Source organism: Leguminivora glycinivorella, chromosome 1, assembly GCF_023078275.1.
Source record: "Leguminivora glycinivorella isolate SPB_JAAS2020 chromosome 1, LegGlyc_1.1, whole genome shotgun sequence".
Lineage (NCBI taxonomy): Eukaryota > Metazoa > Arthropoda > Insecta > Lepidoptera > Tortricidae > Leguminivora > Leguminivora glycinivorella.
The window spans coordinates 26,041,539-26,056,406 of record NC_062971.1 but is presented as its reverse complement, the minus strand read 5'-3'; the positions used below and the strand labels follow the sequence as shown (position 1 = coordinate 26,056,406).

At 37.9% G+C, this 14,868-nt stretch overlaps 1 protein-coding gene across 1 annotated transcript in view; it reads right to left on the bottom strand.

Moving 5' to 3' along the window:
* Nucleotides 1-721: 721 nt before the first annotated feature.
* LOC125226909 (polypeptide N-acetylgalactosaminyltransferase 2-like) overlaps nt 722-14,868 on the bottom strand; it is a 128,231-nt gene continuing 114,084 nt past the window's right edge. Inside the window, 6 exon segments of the mRNA XM_048131090.1 lie at nt 722-2,870; nt 3,242-3,320; nt 3,323-3,413; nt 7,504-7,710; nt 8,627-8,805; nt 10,079-10,192. Of these exon segments, the coding sequence (XP_047987047.1) occupies nt 2,596-2,870; nt 3,242-3,320; nt 3,323-3,413; nt 7,504-7,710; nt 8,627-8,805; nt 10,079-10,192 (945 nt within the window). The 3' untranslated portion in view covers nt 722-2,595.

Genomic DNA, 14,868 nt, shown 5'->3' with positions numbered 1-14,868 from the left:
TTGAGATTTGGAAGGCGGTTAAAAATATTAGAAGCTTTGAATATATCGTCTAAACATGCCAATTATGTAGATATTATTCATTAAAAAGATAATAAAGATTTCATGCCGACCGCGTGCTTGTAGGGTACTAAGTGGCTATTAATGATTCCACCTCAAACCATCAGTAATTACATCTTCATCCTATATCACAATATCTTACATTTTACAGTCTATTAAGGTCGGGCCAATCTAACTCCGCATAGCAAAAGTGTGTAAATAACGTCAGAGATGTCAAATTTCTATGAAAATTACGTTTATGACACATCACGTTAGTCAGCGTAGAGTTAGCTTAGACGGACTCTATAATAATTTTAAATTACATGAATATTATACTTTGTGACATACATAACATTTTCTGTCACACACATTTCACACACACACACACACACACACACATTACACATTTTCTGTGACATGTCACAGTTTCGTTTTCTTTCAACCCCTTATTTGCCAAGAGTGGCACTGAAACCTGAGTAGTTTCATGTGCTCTGCCTACCCCTTCATGGGACACAGGCGTGACTGTATGTATGTATGTATGTATAACATTTTCTAGGCATATTATTATAAGAGGTAAAATGCCTGTAGTTAGTGTATTAGCAAAGACTAATTAACGGCAGTGAAATAATGGTTAAATTATTTGTATTTGCAAAGACTAATTGCACAAACGAAAGTGAAATAATGGTTAAATTATTTGTATTTGTTTTAGTGGCTTAGTGCCCGTATTTGTTAGAAAAACTGATTTGTGAAATTCAGTCATAAATAAAAGTCTTTGTAAACATATAACACAAGTTCCTCATGATTTGCTTTAGGATAGATATATTAACTTTACAATGAAGTTTTGTTCGCTTTTGCAGTTGAAGAAAATCCACCTATTAAAAAAACAAGAAAAAAAAAATACCCATGTTAGGTAAGTAGATGGTTCTGGCTATAAAAGTATCTAAAATACAGTTACTGCAAATTAACTGGTTTAGCATAAAAGTCATCTAAATCTTAACAGAGTTACCTACATGCGCGGATCCAGGGGGGGGTCATGGGGATCATGAACCCCCCCTGGAGCCTAAGTTAGACAAATAGACCACGTGACCCCCCCCCTGGGCACGAAGCTGGATCCGCGCTTGGTTACCTATTAAGTAACTTATCTTATGTAAAGGTCACCAATAAAGCTTACTTTACATATGGAATTTATGGAAATAAGTTTAAGAAATGATAAAATATATAAATGATAATTATAAAACATATTATTTGTATGAAAATTTGCAGTTTACATACAAGGGAAGAAAAAGTAGTAAGTAGTAGCTTCCTAAACAAATATCGGTACTTAAAAGCAATAAAAGAAATAATAAATAATTCCTTCTATCAAATATACATACACATGTTAACATACATCTTATCTCAAACGAGTATTGAAATATAATTGAAATACGTAACCAATAAATAAAGTCTAAATCAATATAGGCCATATTTTAATAATTTTCTCAAATATAATAATAAACCTAACTATTGCTTGAACTAAAATATCCTAAAGTGAGAACAGCTTTACATCTAATGTACCTAATGTATAACTGTTACAAAACACTACATTATACAATATCCACATTCCACTTTCCCGGCACTTATAATAATTACATATTTACAACTTTATGGTAACTACTATTAATGTACTTAGTCGCAAATCATTCATTCATCATCATGAACTGCTTAAACATATTAAGTGAGTCTTAGCGGTTAAATTCCACGGTGTAAACTCTTACGTACGTGATGTCCTCCTACAATAAAATATTTTCTAATATAATATTCAATTTCATATTTATTCTTAATTCTCAAACGTTTTGTTGGTTATTTCAAAAATTTAAAATAAGTCACTAAGTAGGTACCTATATTGGAAAGAGACTCACAGATTATGAGATTACTAGAGATTGTGATAAATTAAATGAGTATAACTGAAAGACGTAGAATCTCACATACATTCATTTAAATACAATGTGTACCTAAGTTGCCGTGATGTGATGATATAATATAATATTATGTGATGATTATTAATTTGATGAAATCGTACAGTAAAGGGCTTCTTATAAGAAGATTCATAGTCTTTTTACATGAAGATTCTTAATTAATCACAGCAACTTTCTTAAAACTAAACGCCAAAAAGGGCATTCATATCTTGAAGGAATAAGATTGTTCTTAATAATAGGCTTTTAAAGCGAAACCGTCTTTTAGTTGTATAAAGTTTCATATTTACCTACTTAACAATAATTAGCACTAAAGCCTATACAAGATATTGGATCGCGGTTTCAGCAGTCTGTGATGTATTATAAAATAATGAGGATTCATCGCGAGATAACAATTTCCTCCATCTTCAGATTTTATGATCATCAAGTAGTTTTGAACAAGGTTACCAGCGGATCTGACATACCACCAATTAAATTAATTTCAAGTGGTTATCTTTTAAGTGTTACTAGGTACGCAATACTGATAGTTCATCTCATATTATTTCGAAACAATGTTTAACTACCAATTTGTTTCGCTTCGGTTTAACTGGAATATCGAACTAGTCATTTAAAACGTGAACTGTTGACTGGGTTTGTCCTCGTTGCACTTTTCTAAATAGAGCGCGGGCCGGTCGGTGTCGAGGCAGGCGTCGAGCTTGGCGTGCGTGATGAGCGCGCCCTTCCGCCGCCAGAGCTGCGCGAAGTCGGACGGGTCGCAGGCCGCCAGCACGGCCGTCACGCGGTCGGCGCGCGACAGCGACACGCACAGGCTGTGGTGCCGCAGCAGGCCGTTCTCGAACCGCCACTCTTGGTTGCCGCCCGTGTTGTGACAGGGATACATTCCTGGAAAATTATTATATGAAAGTTTGTATATAGTGAATACTGATTATTTTCTAGAAATAGGCATGTTAATGTAGGCACAGCAGATGCAGGATTCGGCAACTTTAGTATGGTTTTCAACGCTACGTCGTTCTAGCGTTCAAGGTACAGGAAGAGAGGCTAGAGAGGCGTCTCGGCGGCGCTAGCACCTGCATCTACTGCATGGTATGCATGTGAAGTAGGTACACGTGCTAGACCGTGGACCATCATGACTACTTAACGTGTCATTGCATTCAGACAGCGAGCTTCCTTCCGCACATCTCGCGGCGTGTCAGCCAACACTGGAACCGACAGCTCTGGAAACATGTTTTAGGTACAAATATAGTCAAGGTTACCTAAGGTGCCGTCGATGAGATGGCCCATGGTGTCGAGACAGCGCGCGCCCTGGCGCACGGCGCGCGGCGCGTCGGCCAGCGCGGCACCTGCAGCTCAGGGTACACGTGCTCCAGGTACCAGCGGAACGGCTTGCAGTGCAGCCGCGTGCGCAGCGCCACGCGCTCCGAGATGCTGCGGTGAGATCGTGATTAATATGTGGTCAAGAATACTTAATGTTTCAATGGTAGGAATCCATTTAAATTTATTTATAGGTAACTAGCTTTTACCCGCGGCTTCGCCCGCGTAATAAAAGTATTCTTATTGAAACGTTTACAAAAAATAAGATTTTCATTTGGATCCGTAGGTTTCTTTGTAGGTACATCTGTCCGCGATTATTTCGATTAAGGTAAAGCGGGGCAATTCTCGACTGGAGGGCCATTGTAACTGATCTATTTGCTGTACGGTCCGGTTTTGGCTGACTGTACCTTACACATATTACTATTGTTTTTAAAGAAATTCTTGCAATGATTGTAGAATTGTTACACAGCGACCACAGCGTAGGTAGTAGGTACGAGAATATGTATGTATTTTACCTATATAAATATTTATACTGGGGAAACTTCATACAACCCACATAGCCAGTATCTCGACGCTATGGTCGGTAGGGTAAAAAGTACTTCCTTGCATTATCGCTTACAATTTTTTCCATTTTACTTATACTTATTGCAAACGCAAACATATAAAAGGCAAGCAAACAACGATCTTCTTACAGCACATTGAATGTAATAGTTATTACGGATGCAGGATACTCGCCGATGCCTACTTACTAATTCCTTCCCACTGAGCCACCTGCATTTTACACTGCCTAGATATCGATTGCCGACCGATTATTCCGACCCCAATCCCTATTTTTTCCCCGTCCCTGTCTCTATATTTGTCCCCCTCCCCGTCCCCGTCCCTCCCCTATCCCTATCCCCGTCCTCGTCCCCTATTTTTATCCCTATTTCTATCCCTATCCCTATCCCTATTTCTATCCCTATTTCTATCCCTATCCCTATTTCTATCCCTATCCCTATCCCTATCTCTATCCCTATCCCTATCCCTATTAGGGTGTGCAAACCGGTTAACCGGTTAACCGAAAAACCGGTTAACCGAGACTTTTTGGCCTCTGTTAAAAACCGGTTTTTATAGTCTCTAACCGGTTAATAACCGAAACTGTATTTATTTCTCAAAATTTGGAAAATTAGGCATTAAAAGGTTCAAAAATACGTAATTATTTAATGTTTTGTAATAATAAAGATTTATTCATTACTTTTCATTGACAACATTATTATCTGTAATGATTTTATTTTAAAAATTAGTCCCGAGTCTACTCAATTATACTTTTTATACAATACAGTAGAGTCCGGTTAGTATATTACGACTCCGCATAGACCTAACGTCCAACCTCTTACAACGACATAAGCACAGGTATTTATTTGGTTTTCGTATGTTATAGTATGAAAGTATACATCCGTTTATTACGACTCCGATTTTAACGACCAGCCGCTTTTTACGACACATTTTAGACAGAATCCTTCCGTCAAGTCCGGTTGCAACGACGAGCGACAACGTTTTTAGTTTTACTAGTAAATTGAGGAAACAAAGCTACTTCCACCCAAGCACGGCCCCCTGTCTTGCCTACAACAAGTAGCAAGATTACATTGTGGCCACGTAACTTTTTGGAGTATTGCTTTTAAAATTTTAACAATTTGTTCGCCTCGGGTCTAATCTTATAAGCTAAATAGAACCCAATTTGTATTTTTCGATTGCGTATAAACTAGCTTTACTTACAAATGATGAGCAAGCACGCATACTAAAAAGGACTTTTCTAACTAAACAAGTCACAATAAAATAAGGTATTAATTTAATACTATGATGATAATAATACCCTGTAAATAAACCTATTGATTGAAATGTTTTAGTAATAGAGATGTAGATATTACTTTTAATTAAAAGAAATGAAATTCGTTTTGTACGACATCCGGTTAGTACGACGTAATATCAGCGGTCCCTTGAGCGTCGTTGTAACCGGAGTCTACCGTATATTTCAAACTATATTTTTTAAAAGAAAGGTAAAATGGAGATCTTGGTTTTCTTACATCAATTGCTTGTAAGTTGTATTACTAGGGGCTCTGGGAGCTGTAGACCTTCGCGACATGCCTAGAAAACGCAACTGTCGATCACATTCAAACCACACAAGCCTTTTTTTAGCAATTTCCGCATTTACCAAATTTCCAAAAACTGGATAAAAATGATCTTCATCGTGCAAGTAATACCTGCTACGCCATCATCAACATCAGAATTCTTAAAGGTAATGGTAATTATTGCGTAGTACTGCCATTTACTAAAAATCTTCAAAACCGGTTAATAACCGGTTAACCGGTTTTGAAGGAAAAGTCTCGGTTATTAACCGGTTTTTTAAGTTAACCGGTTTTTGCATACCCTAATCCCTATCCCTATCCCTATCCCTATCCCTATCCCTATCCCTATCCCTATCCCTATCCCTATCCCTATCCCTATCCCTATCCCTATCCCTATCCCTATACCTATCCCTATCCCTATCCCTATCCCTATCCCTATCCCTATCCCTATCCCTATCCCTATCCCTATCCCTATCCCTATCCCTATCCCTATCCCTATCCCTATCCCTATCCCTATCCCTATCCCTATCCCTATCCCTATCCCTATCCCTATCCCTATCCCTATCCCTATCCCTATCCCTATCCCTATCCCTATCCCTATCCCTATCCCTATCCCTATCCCTATCCCTATCCCTATCCCTATCCCTATCCCTATCCCTATCCCTATCCCTATCCCTATCCCTATCCCTATCCCTATCCCTATCCCTATCCCTATCCCTATCCCTATCCCTATCCCTATCCCTATCCCTATCCCTATCCCTATCCCTATCCCTATCCCTATCCCTATCCCTATCCCTATCCCTATCCCTATCCCTATCCCCGTCCCTGTCCCTGTCCCTGTCCTTGCCCCTATCAAATTATCATGCTAGGAGGTGAACTTTGAAAAATCCTTTCTTAGTGCTCCTCTAAGGAACTTCCAGTTCCGTGTCAATTTGAAATCTCTTGAACCAGAAGTAAAGATAAAAACTAAAGCTATACTTATGGCTATTTTGGATATTTTAACCCCATTGCACAACAACAGGGGAGAAAATTTCTTTTCCACCTCATTAGATTTTAAAATCGTTGTATTTATCGTGATCAGCGACCCGATAAACCATAAAAACGATACCCATATTGTGTTTTTCACTTTACCCCCTTTGCACCCCTTTAGGGGTCAAATTTTCAAAAAACCTGAAACATGTATTTAGTCATATGTCTTTAGGAATCCTCCTGTGAAGTTTCGAATAAAATAGTCAAACTAATCTTGTTGCCCCATACAAACTTTGAACCCCCATTTCACCCTTTTAAGAGGAGAATTTTGAAAAATCCTTTCTTAGTGCTCCTCTACGCCATATAAGGAACCTATGTGCCAAATTTGAAATCTCTAGGACCAGCGGTTTCGGCTGTGTGTTGATATGTCAATCAGTCAGTCAATATATTTCTTTTTGATATTTAAACCCCATTGCACCACAACAGGGGAGAAGGTATTTCACTTCCGCCTCGTTAGATTTTAAAAACGTTGTATTTATCGTGATCAGCGACCCGATAAACCATAAAAACGATACCCATATTGATTTTTTGACTTTATCACCCCCTTTTCACCCTTTTAGGGGTTACATTTTCAAAAAACCTGAAACACGTATTCAGTCATATGTCTTAAGGAATCTTCCTGTGAAGTTTCGAATAAAATAGTCAAACTAATCTTGTTTCCCCATACAAACTTTGAACCCCCATTTGACCCCCTTAGGAGGTGAATTTTGGAAAATCCTTTCTTAGTGCTCCTCTACACTATATAAGGAACCTACGTGCCAAATTTGAAATCTCTAGGACCAGCGGTTTCGGCTGTGCGTTGATATGTCAGTCAGTCAGTCAGTCAGTCAGTCAGTCAGTCAGTCAGTCAGTCAGTCAGTCAGCTTCTTCTTTTATATATTTAGATATACCTTTCATTAAAAAAAAAATAGATACCTACAAGATCCAAAAGCAATTTAATTATTTAAAATGAAATAATCAATTCTTCTTATAGCACTAATACCCACAATGTAAGTATGTAAATATTTTTTTTAGGCCCTTGCCTTGATTGAGAACATGCGAGGGTAATGTTTGATGGTAAAGTAACTTACTCTCCGTAGTCGACTTGCTTGGCCAGCGGCTGCGACCTGTAGTACAGCTCCTTGTAGTTGTCCATCCACACCTCAGCGGCGCGGCGCGTGTTCCTCGCGAACACGGCTCCGGACCCGCCGGGGAACGTGTATGGGTGTCGTTTGCGGAACACGTGGCCGACGCGGGAGCAGGGAACTATCTCTAGGGAACCACCGCATTGCCACACTCTGGAAGTACGGAAGAAATCAACTTTAAAGCCTCCGCCGATAAAGCGTTTTGAAGCGTAGAGTAAGCGGAGCGGAATGCGCGCTGAATGCGCGCTCGTTAGTTTCCGCCGGCGTCCGCTGGGCGCAACACCAGCGTCCGGCGCACCGCTATCCTTGCGCTCTGCTAACGCTACGCTCTCAAAACGCGCATGTGTGGCCGAGCTTTTAGTTTGCAATAGTCAAAAATGTCAAAGGTATATTACTATTGAATACCTGTAGGTCTTAGGCTTAGGTTGTAGCTGTAGCTTGTACGACGGTTATTATGTACAAGTGTTACAACGAAATATGTAAGAAAAGGTGGAACACTCCTTTGAATAAAATTGATATCTTCATATTCCCTGCATAGCTCTGATTCATGAATAGGATCTTAAATAAACACATATTTTATACCATTTTGACCTATTGAATACTTGCAGAATTGGAAGGTGAATTAATGTTAAGTATAATAGTTAATATAGTTTATACAGTAAGTTAGAAGCTGGAATTTGCAAGATAATTTATTTTATTTATTTATTGTTATTGTTATTATCAATTACAGTAATAGGACTTATATTATAATTAAAACATATCCCTGCAAAACTGTTTCTACAGTTTGTCTGCAGGTATGAGTCTCTAGTTAAGTAGCAGATATGTAGGTTAAACTACTTATGTAGGTACTTATAATATAAAAATATTAATTACATATTTAAACACTTAAATGACATTAACACGTTTGTAACTGTCATTTAAGTGTTTGCAAGAGGTGCAGTTTTAATGCGTTTTTAATTTTTTCTTATTTGGCTCATGCTTAATATTCTCCGGCAGACTATTTAAAAAGTACGGAATTATTTTCTTTAAAGTTCTGTCACCAAAATAGTTACTAAACGAATAGAGTTACCTGAAGGAGATCTCCAAGTTCTCGCCGCCCCACACGTCCATCCGCATGTCGTACTTGCCCAGCTTGTTGAAGTACTTGCGGTCCATGCTGAACAGCCCGCCGGCGATCATGGGCGTGCGGATCACTTGCGTCGGGTCGCTCAGGCGAGCGCTGCGCTCCGAATGAGACAGGTACTCCCACTGGGAAATAAGTAGGTACATAAATGGATTAATTTTCCATGTCCAACCGAGCCGCTTTTTTGCAATGAATTTGTAATCATGGAGGCGGAGCGTAGAAAACGAGCTGAGGGAATATGGACTGAGCTGGGACGAGGGCAAGGCGGTGGCTCAAGATAGAAAGGCGTGGAAGGATCTTGTGGAGGCCCTATGCGCCTATGGGGTGCCTTAGGATATTCAACAACAATATAACATAATTATACGATATGAATTAGGAAATGAGGAAGTTCGAAACGAATGACGAAAAATTCAAATGTGTTAAATCGACACGAATTACAAACTTCCTTTTCGCACCTGTATTGTACGAAAATTTTCAGTACATAATTATGTCCCTTTGAGGTTTTAACATACGCAGATAAAGTACCACTTCTCATATTTAGGTACAGTGAGCTGCAAAGGTGCATGGCGTTCATTATAAATGAACTCATTCATAATTTCTCCATTTCGCAGCTCAGCTAGTGCGATAAAGTACATACTCGTATTTTGAGGCAAACTGCCTCGCCACGTCTGTTTCTTTGAATAAACGAAAAAACGACTAAAAGGACAGGTTCATACAGGTATACCCATCAAAAGAGCCCTTAGAGCCGTGCACCAATTGGAGTGGTTGAGAAAGATTTGGGTGTAAATATAAGTAATACGAGTATGTCGAGTATGTAAAAGTTTTGTGTGACGTACGACGCCGGGGCGGGTCGCTATCTCTAGTAAATTTTATAAAAGCCCTTTCAGCGAGTAGGTATTTGATGTTTGGTCAGGTAGATAGTACCTACCCTTCTCAGCGATGAATGATTGATGAAAGTTTATACAACCCTTTGTCGAAACTTTTTGCATTTATTGGAATGGATCGGTGTGCCAAACAAATCGTGTATAAATGAAAATACATAATACATTGCTACCTATAATATTTATACCTTCGAGTTAAGAGGACGAATCACGTATATTTTTTTGCATTTTGCTTTTTATAAATAATTAAGTGTTGCGTGGGATACTTATACTAAAACTTATTTTTACACCGACCGAGGTGCCGATGTTTCAAGAGGACTTTCAACAGGTTGGCCATAAGACACGCGAGTCGGGTCCTGGTAACGAGAGGGAGTATGAGTTACACACTAGGTTCCAGTCGAACCCGCCGCGCAGGTCGGTCGAGGCCCCGATGTCCTGGAAGCTGTCCATACTGATCACGTCGATCACGGGACACACCACGCGAGTCGGGTCCTGATAACGAGGGAGTATGAGTTACCTTAAACACTAGGTTCCAGTCGAACCCGCCACGCAGGTCGGCCGAGGCGCCGATGTACTGGAAGCTGTCCATACTGATCACGTCGATCACGGGACACACCACGCGAGTCGGGTCCTGGAAAAAGGACAGGAAGTTATTAGCAAAGTGGCGACTTTATACATGTTAATCATGTTACAATATTATATTGCGGCAGTTTGAACATTGCTAATCGATTTTAGTCAGGCGTTTAAAACCATGAACTGTACGCTGCGAATCGCTTGCGATACATTATTTAAGCAATGCTCTAGACAAAATACGAACACAGATTACATTGGTAAAAATAACTACTTCATTTTACTTAGAAGGTGAAACCCTATTGTAGTAATTAACTATTGGGTATTTAGGTTGGTTTTAATTTGAGTAAGTTGTGTAGACTGGTATAATCATTTTAGCCCAAGAATCCAGCCAGACTTACGTCATAGTATAAAAGCTCTGTTCAGCTCTAAATAATATAAATCCCGTTTATGTAACCTGGGACATAGTGGCTTTGGCAGCTATCAGGTAATTAAAAGGTGTCTAAAGTTATGGCGCGGTTACGTCATTGTTCCTAGTTCCTACCCAAGCTGAGTTTTTAAAGTATATGTAGAAGTAGTAATAGTCACTAGTAGTATATGTTATTGAGGGATCTATAAAATGTTGTTGCTAAGCCCGTGAGTTTATGATATACTGACACATTACGAGATACACTGGCGTAAATACTATATAATATCTGGTTACAAGAGTTAATTAAAGAAAGTAGACGGTACTATAACTAATTATTCGATCTGAAAAACTATAGCCAAGATGTAAATCGTTAGCGTGGCATATATCGAAACACTTATGTCGCTCTGAGATACTAAGATAGAAAAGGATGATAGAGAGATTAGAGACATTGCCGTTTTGTTTGCTACACGTCAATCTTGGCTAGGGCCGTAAGAGATCGTAAATACGAGTAAGATCTTAATTAAGTTTTTTCTTCGCCGACGGCCATAAAATCAATACCTGTCTACACAGTTTCATTAGAATACATAAATCTATCATTGTCTGCCAATCTGTACCGCTAAAGTAATAAAAAATGTCTTAAGACAAATTTAATTTGGCCGAGCATTTGGTGCATAGTTGCATACGTAGACTAAATAAATAAAACTTGTTTTTACGTAATTTAGACTGATCTCATCGAACGATAAGTAATCATTTTTTGTTGTTAAAATACTGTAGAAGGAATCTTACACTAGAGCGTATCATATAATAGGTACCAGGATGTTTTTAACGACTAGCTGACCCGAGGTCAAGCCGAGATGTATGTCCGTGCGCGCAGATCAGCTGTAAGCCTATTATGAGCTGCGTAACTCTACTTGTAATCTTCAATTAAACTCATTAGCTCATTAAAATCTAGAATGTTATATGAGTCATAGAAACAAAAGACAGGAGGTTAATTTAAATTAATAATAGGTTAGGTGCTGACTTGTTCAGCAACTTATAAGGATTTGAGTGACAGTTAAAATTGTCAAAACATTATTTTAGTGGGGTTATAATCTTTATAATCTTATGAACTTATTTCTTAACTGTGAAAAGAGGCCAATAGCAAAATAACACATTATGAATATTACGATACAAGTGCGGAAAGAGGAAATTAGAACCCAGTGGCGATAAATTAAAACACGACTGCACGGGAAGCATGGTCGCGCGATAGACTATAAAATATCAGGCCGTCCCAATCGCACTTACAAATAGTGCGATAGGGACGGCCTGCTATTTTATCGTCTATCGCGCGACCATGCTTCCCGTGCTGGATGGAATGTTTTAAATCGACACGAGTTAGGATACGAATTCCCTCTTCGCACAAGTATCGGGCGATGTGTATAGTATGGCCCTTTGAAGTTTCGATCTGACAAGAAATGTACTATTTTGCGAACTAGTGCAGGAAAAAGACATTGTGCTTTAAATACCTAATATAATATTTTATATCAAACTTTTGTTTTTATCTCAAAAATTTCATCACCGAATAAACTGATAGTCACCTTCAAAGGGTATCACACATTAGTTCAAGTCGTGCTCACGCGCAGGTTTCAGTTACCTGATGTCATCTCCTCAATTACTGGCACATAATAACCCTGAATGTACTTAATTATTACTTAGGTTTAAAAATTTTGTCACGCTTAAGGTGAGACAGGTTGAGGACATGGTGACTTTTCGATTCATTGTCACTTTTATAAAGCCAAGTATACATATTATACCTACCTCGTGAACCTTAAGAGTAGAGTTTACTGAAATGAATTGTTTATGAATTTCTACATTTTGTATGGTTCTGGTTGGCATAAGGAAAACTAAAACCATTAGAAGTACATTAACGTGTTTTTCCCCGTTTTTGATTGATTATTACAAAAATATGGTTATAGCCAAACAAATGATTTCTCAGCCAAATTTCAAGAAGTATATTTATGTATTAAATTTAGCATAAATAAAATAAATATTGTAGGACACCTTACACGGATTAACCCAGCCCCAAACTAAGCAAAGATTGTGCACATAGAGTAAGTGAAAAAATATGTAGGTACCTATCGAAAAAATCGTCTCATAAATAAAGTGCTATACGCTCTTATTACACCGGACTTAGAGGCTATGGGACATATTTTCGAGTAAGATGTGTACACCCATATTTTTACACTTGACTGTACATTTGATAACATCAACTTCATCACCATTCAACTTAGATGCTACTACTACTGGGACAATTTTGCACCAAAGTGTAGGTACTAATACATCTTAATGTAAAAATATAGGATGGTTCATTTTTCCGAATTTTTGATTTCCATGTGACTTCGCTCAAATTCTTGTTCTCAGTCATAAAAAAATACTATCTGCCAAATTCATTTAAAATCAGTCAATATTTAGAGGTTGCGCTACATCAAGAAACATTATCCAAATAACCTTCGACTCTTCAACGGAGACTCGAAAGAAGTTTAAGCGGCTACGACTAAATTGGAGAGTGGAGTAATACCGAACCGACTCAATATATTTAAATAATATTATAAATAATTGGAAACTTGGATTTTGGTTTTCTACCTATTTCCAAAGAAAAAGTGATATTTTCGTGTTTTCTACCAAAAATTCAGATTTCTTATTTGATTTTACTATCAGTTAACTATATTTTGTAAATCTACAGCATAGTTCATTTTTGTGCAATGTATGGGAGTTTCACTTTATATTTTCAACGGGCGCAACCTCTAAACGTATTCCGATTCCTTTAAAAATTAAAACAGATAGTTTTTAGTATAGGGAGCATCAAGTAGTAAGCGAAGTCATGAAAAATACCTATCACAACTTTTTTCTCCATACAAAAGTAAAACACCCTAAAAATACTAATAAAATTGTACTTAAATTTTTTTTTCGTAGATTTGTTTCACATACTAAGTTATTCAACACGACTATTTGGCCTAATAACTGATGTGAATTATCATGATCAAATACACGAAGTGAACGTGATACGAGTAGGCCCTGACCTGAAGATGTCGGGATTACAGTCTAATCGTTCTAGACTTTAATGATTGATTTATTAGAAAGTCTAAGGTTATTCAAATAAGCTAATTGTTTAAATGTATTAGTCCTACCTACTATTTTCAGACACAATGCTATAGTGTTCATAATTAAGTACTATGACTATGATTATACAATTATGTGTAAAAGTTAAAGAGTTTTGAATGATTCACGGCTATTTTCATTAGACTTATATTGACCGGGCTATAGACCGCGGGAGGGTAGATCGCGCGCTGTCTACGCAATTTTGACATCCACCCGTCTTCGTCAGTTTTCTGTGATTATGAATTCATGATGTATTGCATGCATGCGTCGAAATATCGGGAGCTCGACAAAAATCAAAAAGGTAATCACGGTCTATATCCCGGTCAATATAAGTCTATGTGTATAATGTCAATCATTTCTATTCATGATAATTAGGTATTAATTAAATTAAAAACATGTTATCGGATTAGATCCCGAGTTAAGACTTAGGTCTTGCGTAACTTGTTTTAACAATGCAATGTAGAAACACTTCATTCTAATGACGTTAACAATGATTCTATTCTATCAGAGCAATTGTTTCTCAACCGCTAAACTAGCTCTCTGTAGTTTATAATTTATACAAGTTTATCTTCAGATCTGTAATGCTGTGCATGCAATCGATCATCGGCTCTATTCGAACATTAAATGTATTTAGATGCGATATGTATCGGAATCAAAGGGACGTTTTTGTTTGAAGAAACATCATTTTTACACACACTGACATATCCAATCTATCTATCTAGAGATAATTATTGTTTTATCCTAAAGTTAGAATCGGACCGTATAAACTTTGTTCTCGAATACGAGCCGCTCAAGGTCGCAGCATTCAGAAGAGTATGCGAATGTCACGGCCCAAACCGGAATGTGCTGACATTGGACCACGCTGTCACTCGAGGTAGAAGATGACATTAGGTACTATTGGTTACATAATAGAGGTATGTGCATGTAGGTTCTAAATGTAAATTCTATCAATGCACTGTTTTCATGTTGTTAGAGTCACAGTTGTTACAGTCAAGGCAAAGTACACGGAGAAAGTGTCCAGAATATGTATACAAGACCTTCTCGTAGGTAACACTATACATACATTATGCATTGGCAGTTTATTTAAGTTTTATTAAGATATTTAAGATACCTACACAGATAGAAAATATCTCTTCAACCAAAGAAACGTATTTGAACCAAGAGATATCCAGTTTCCCATATCAGGAAGA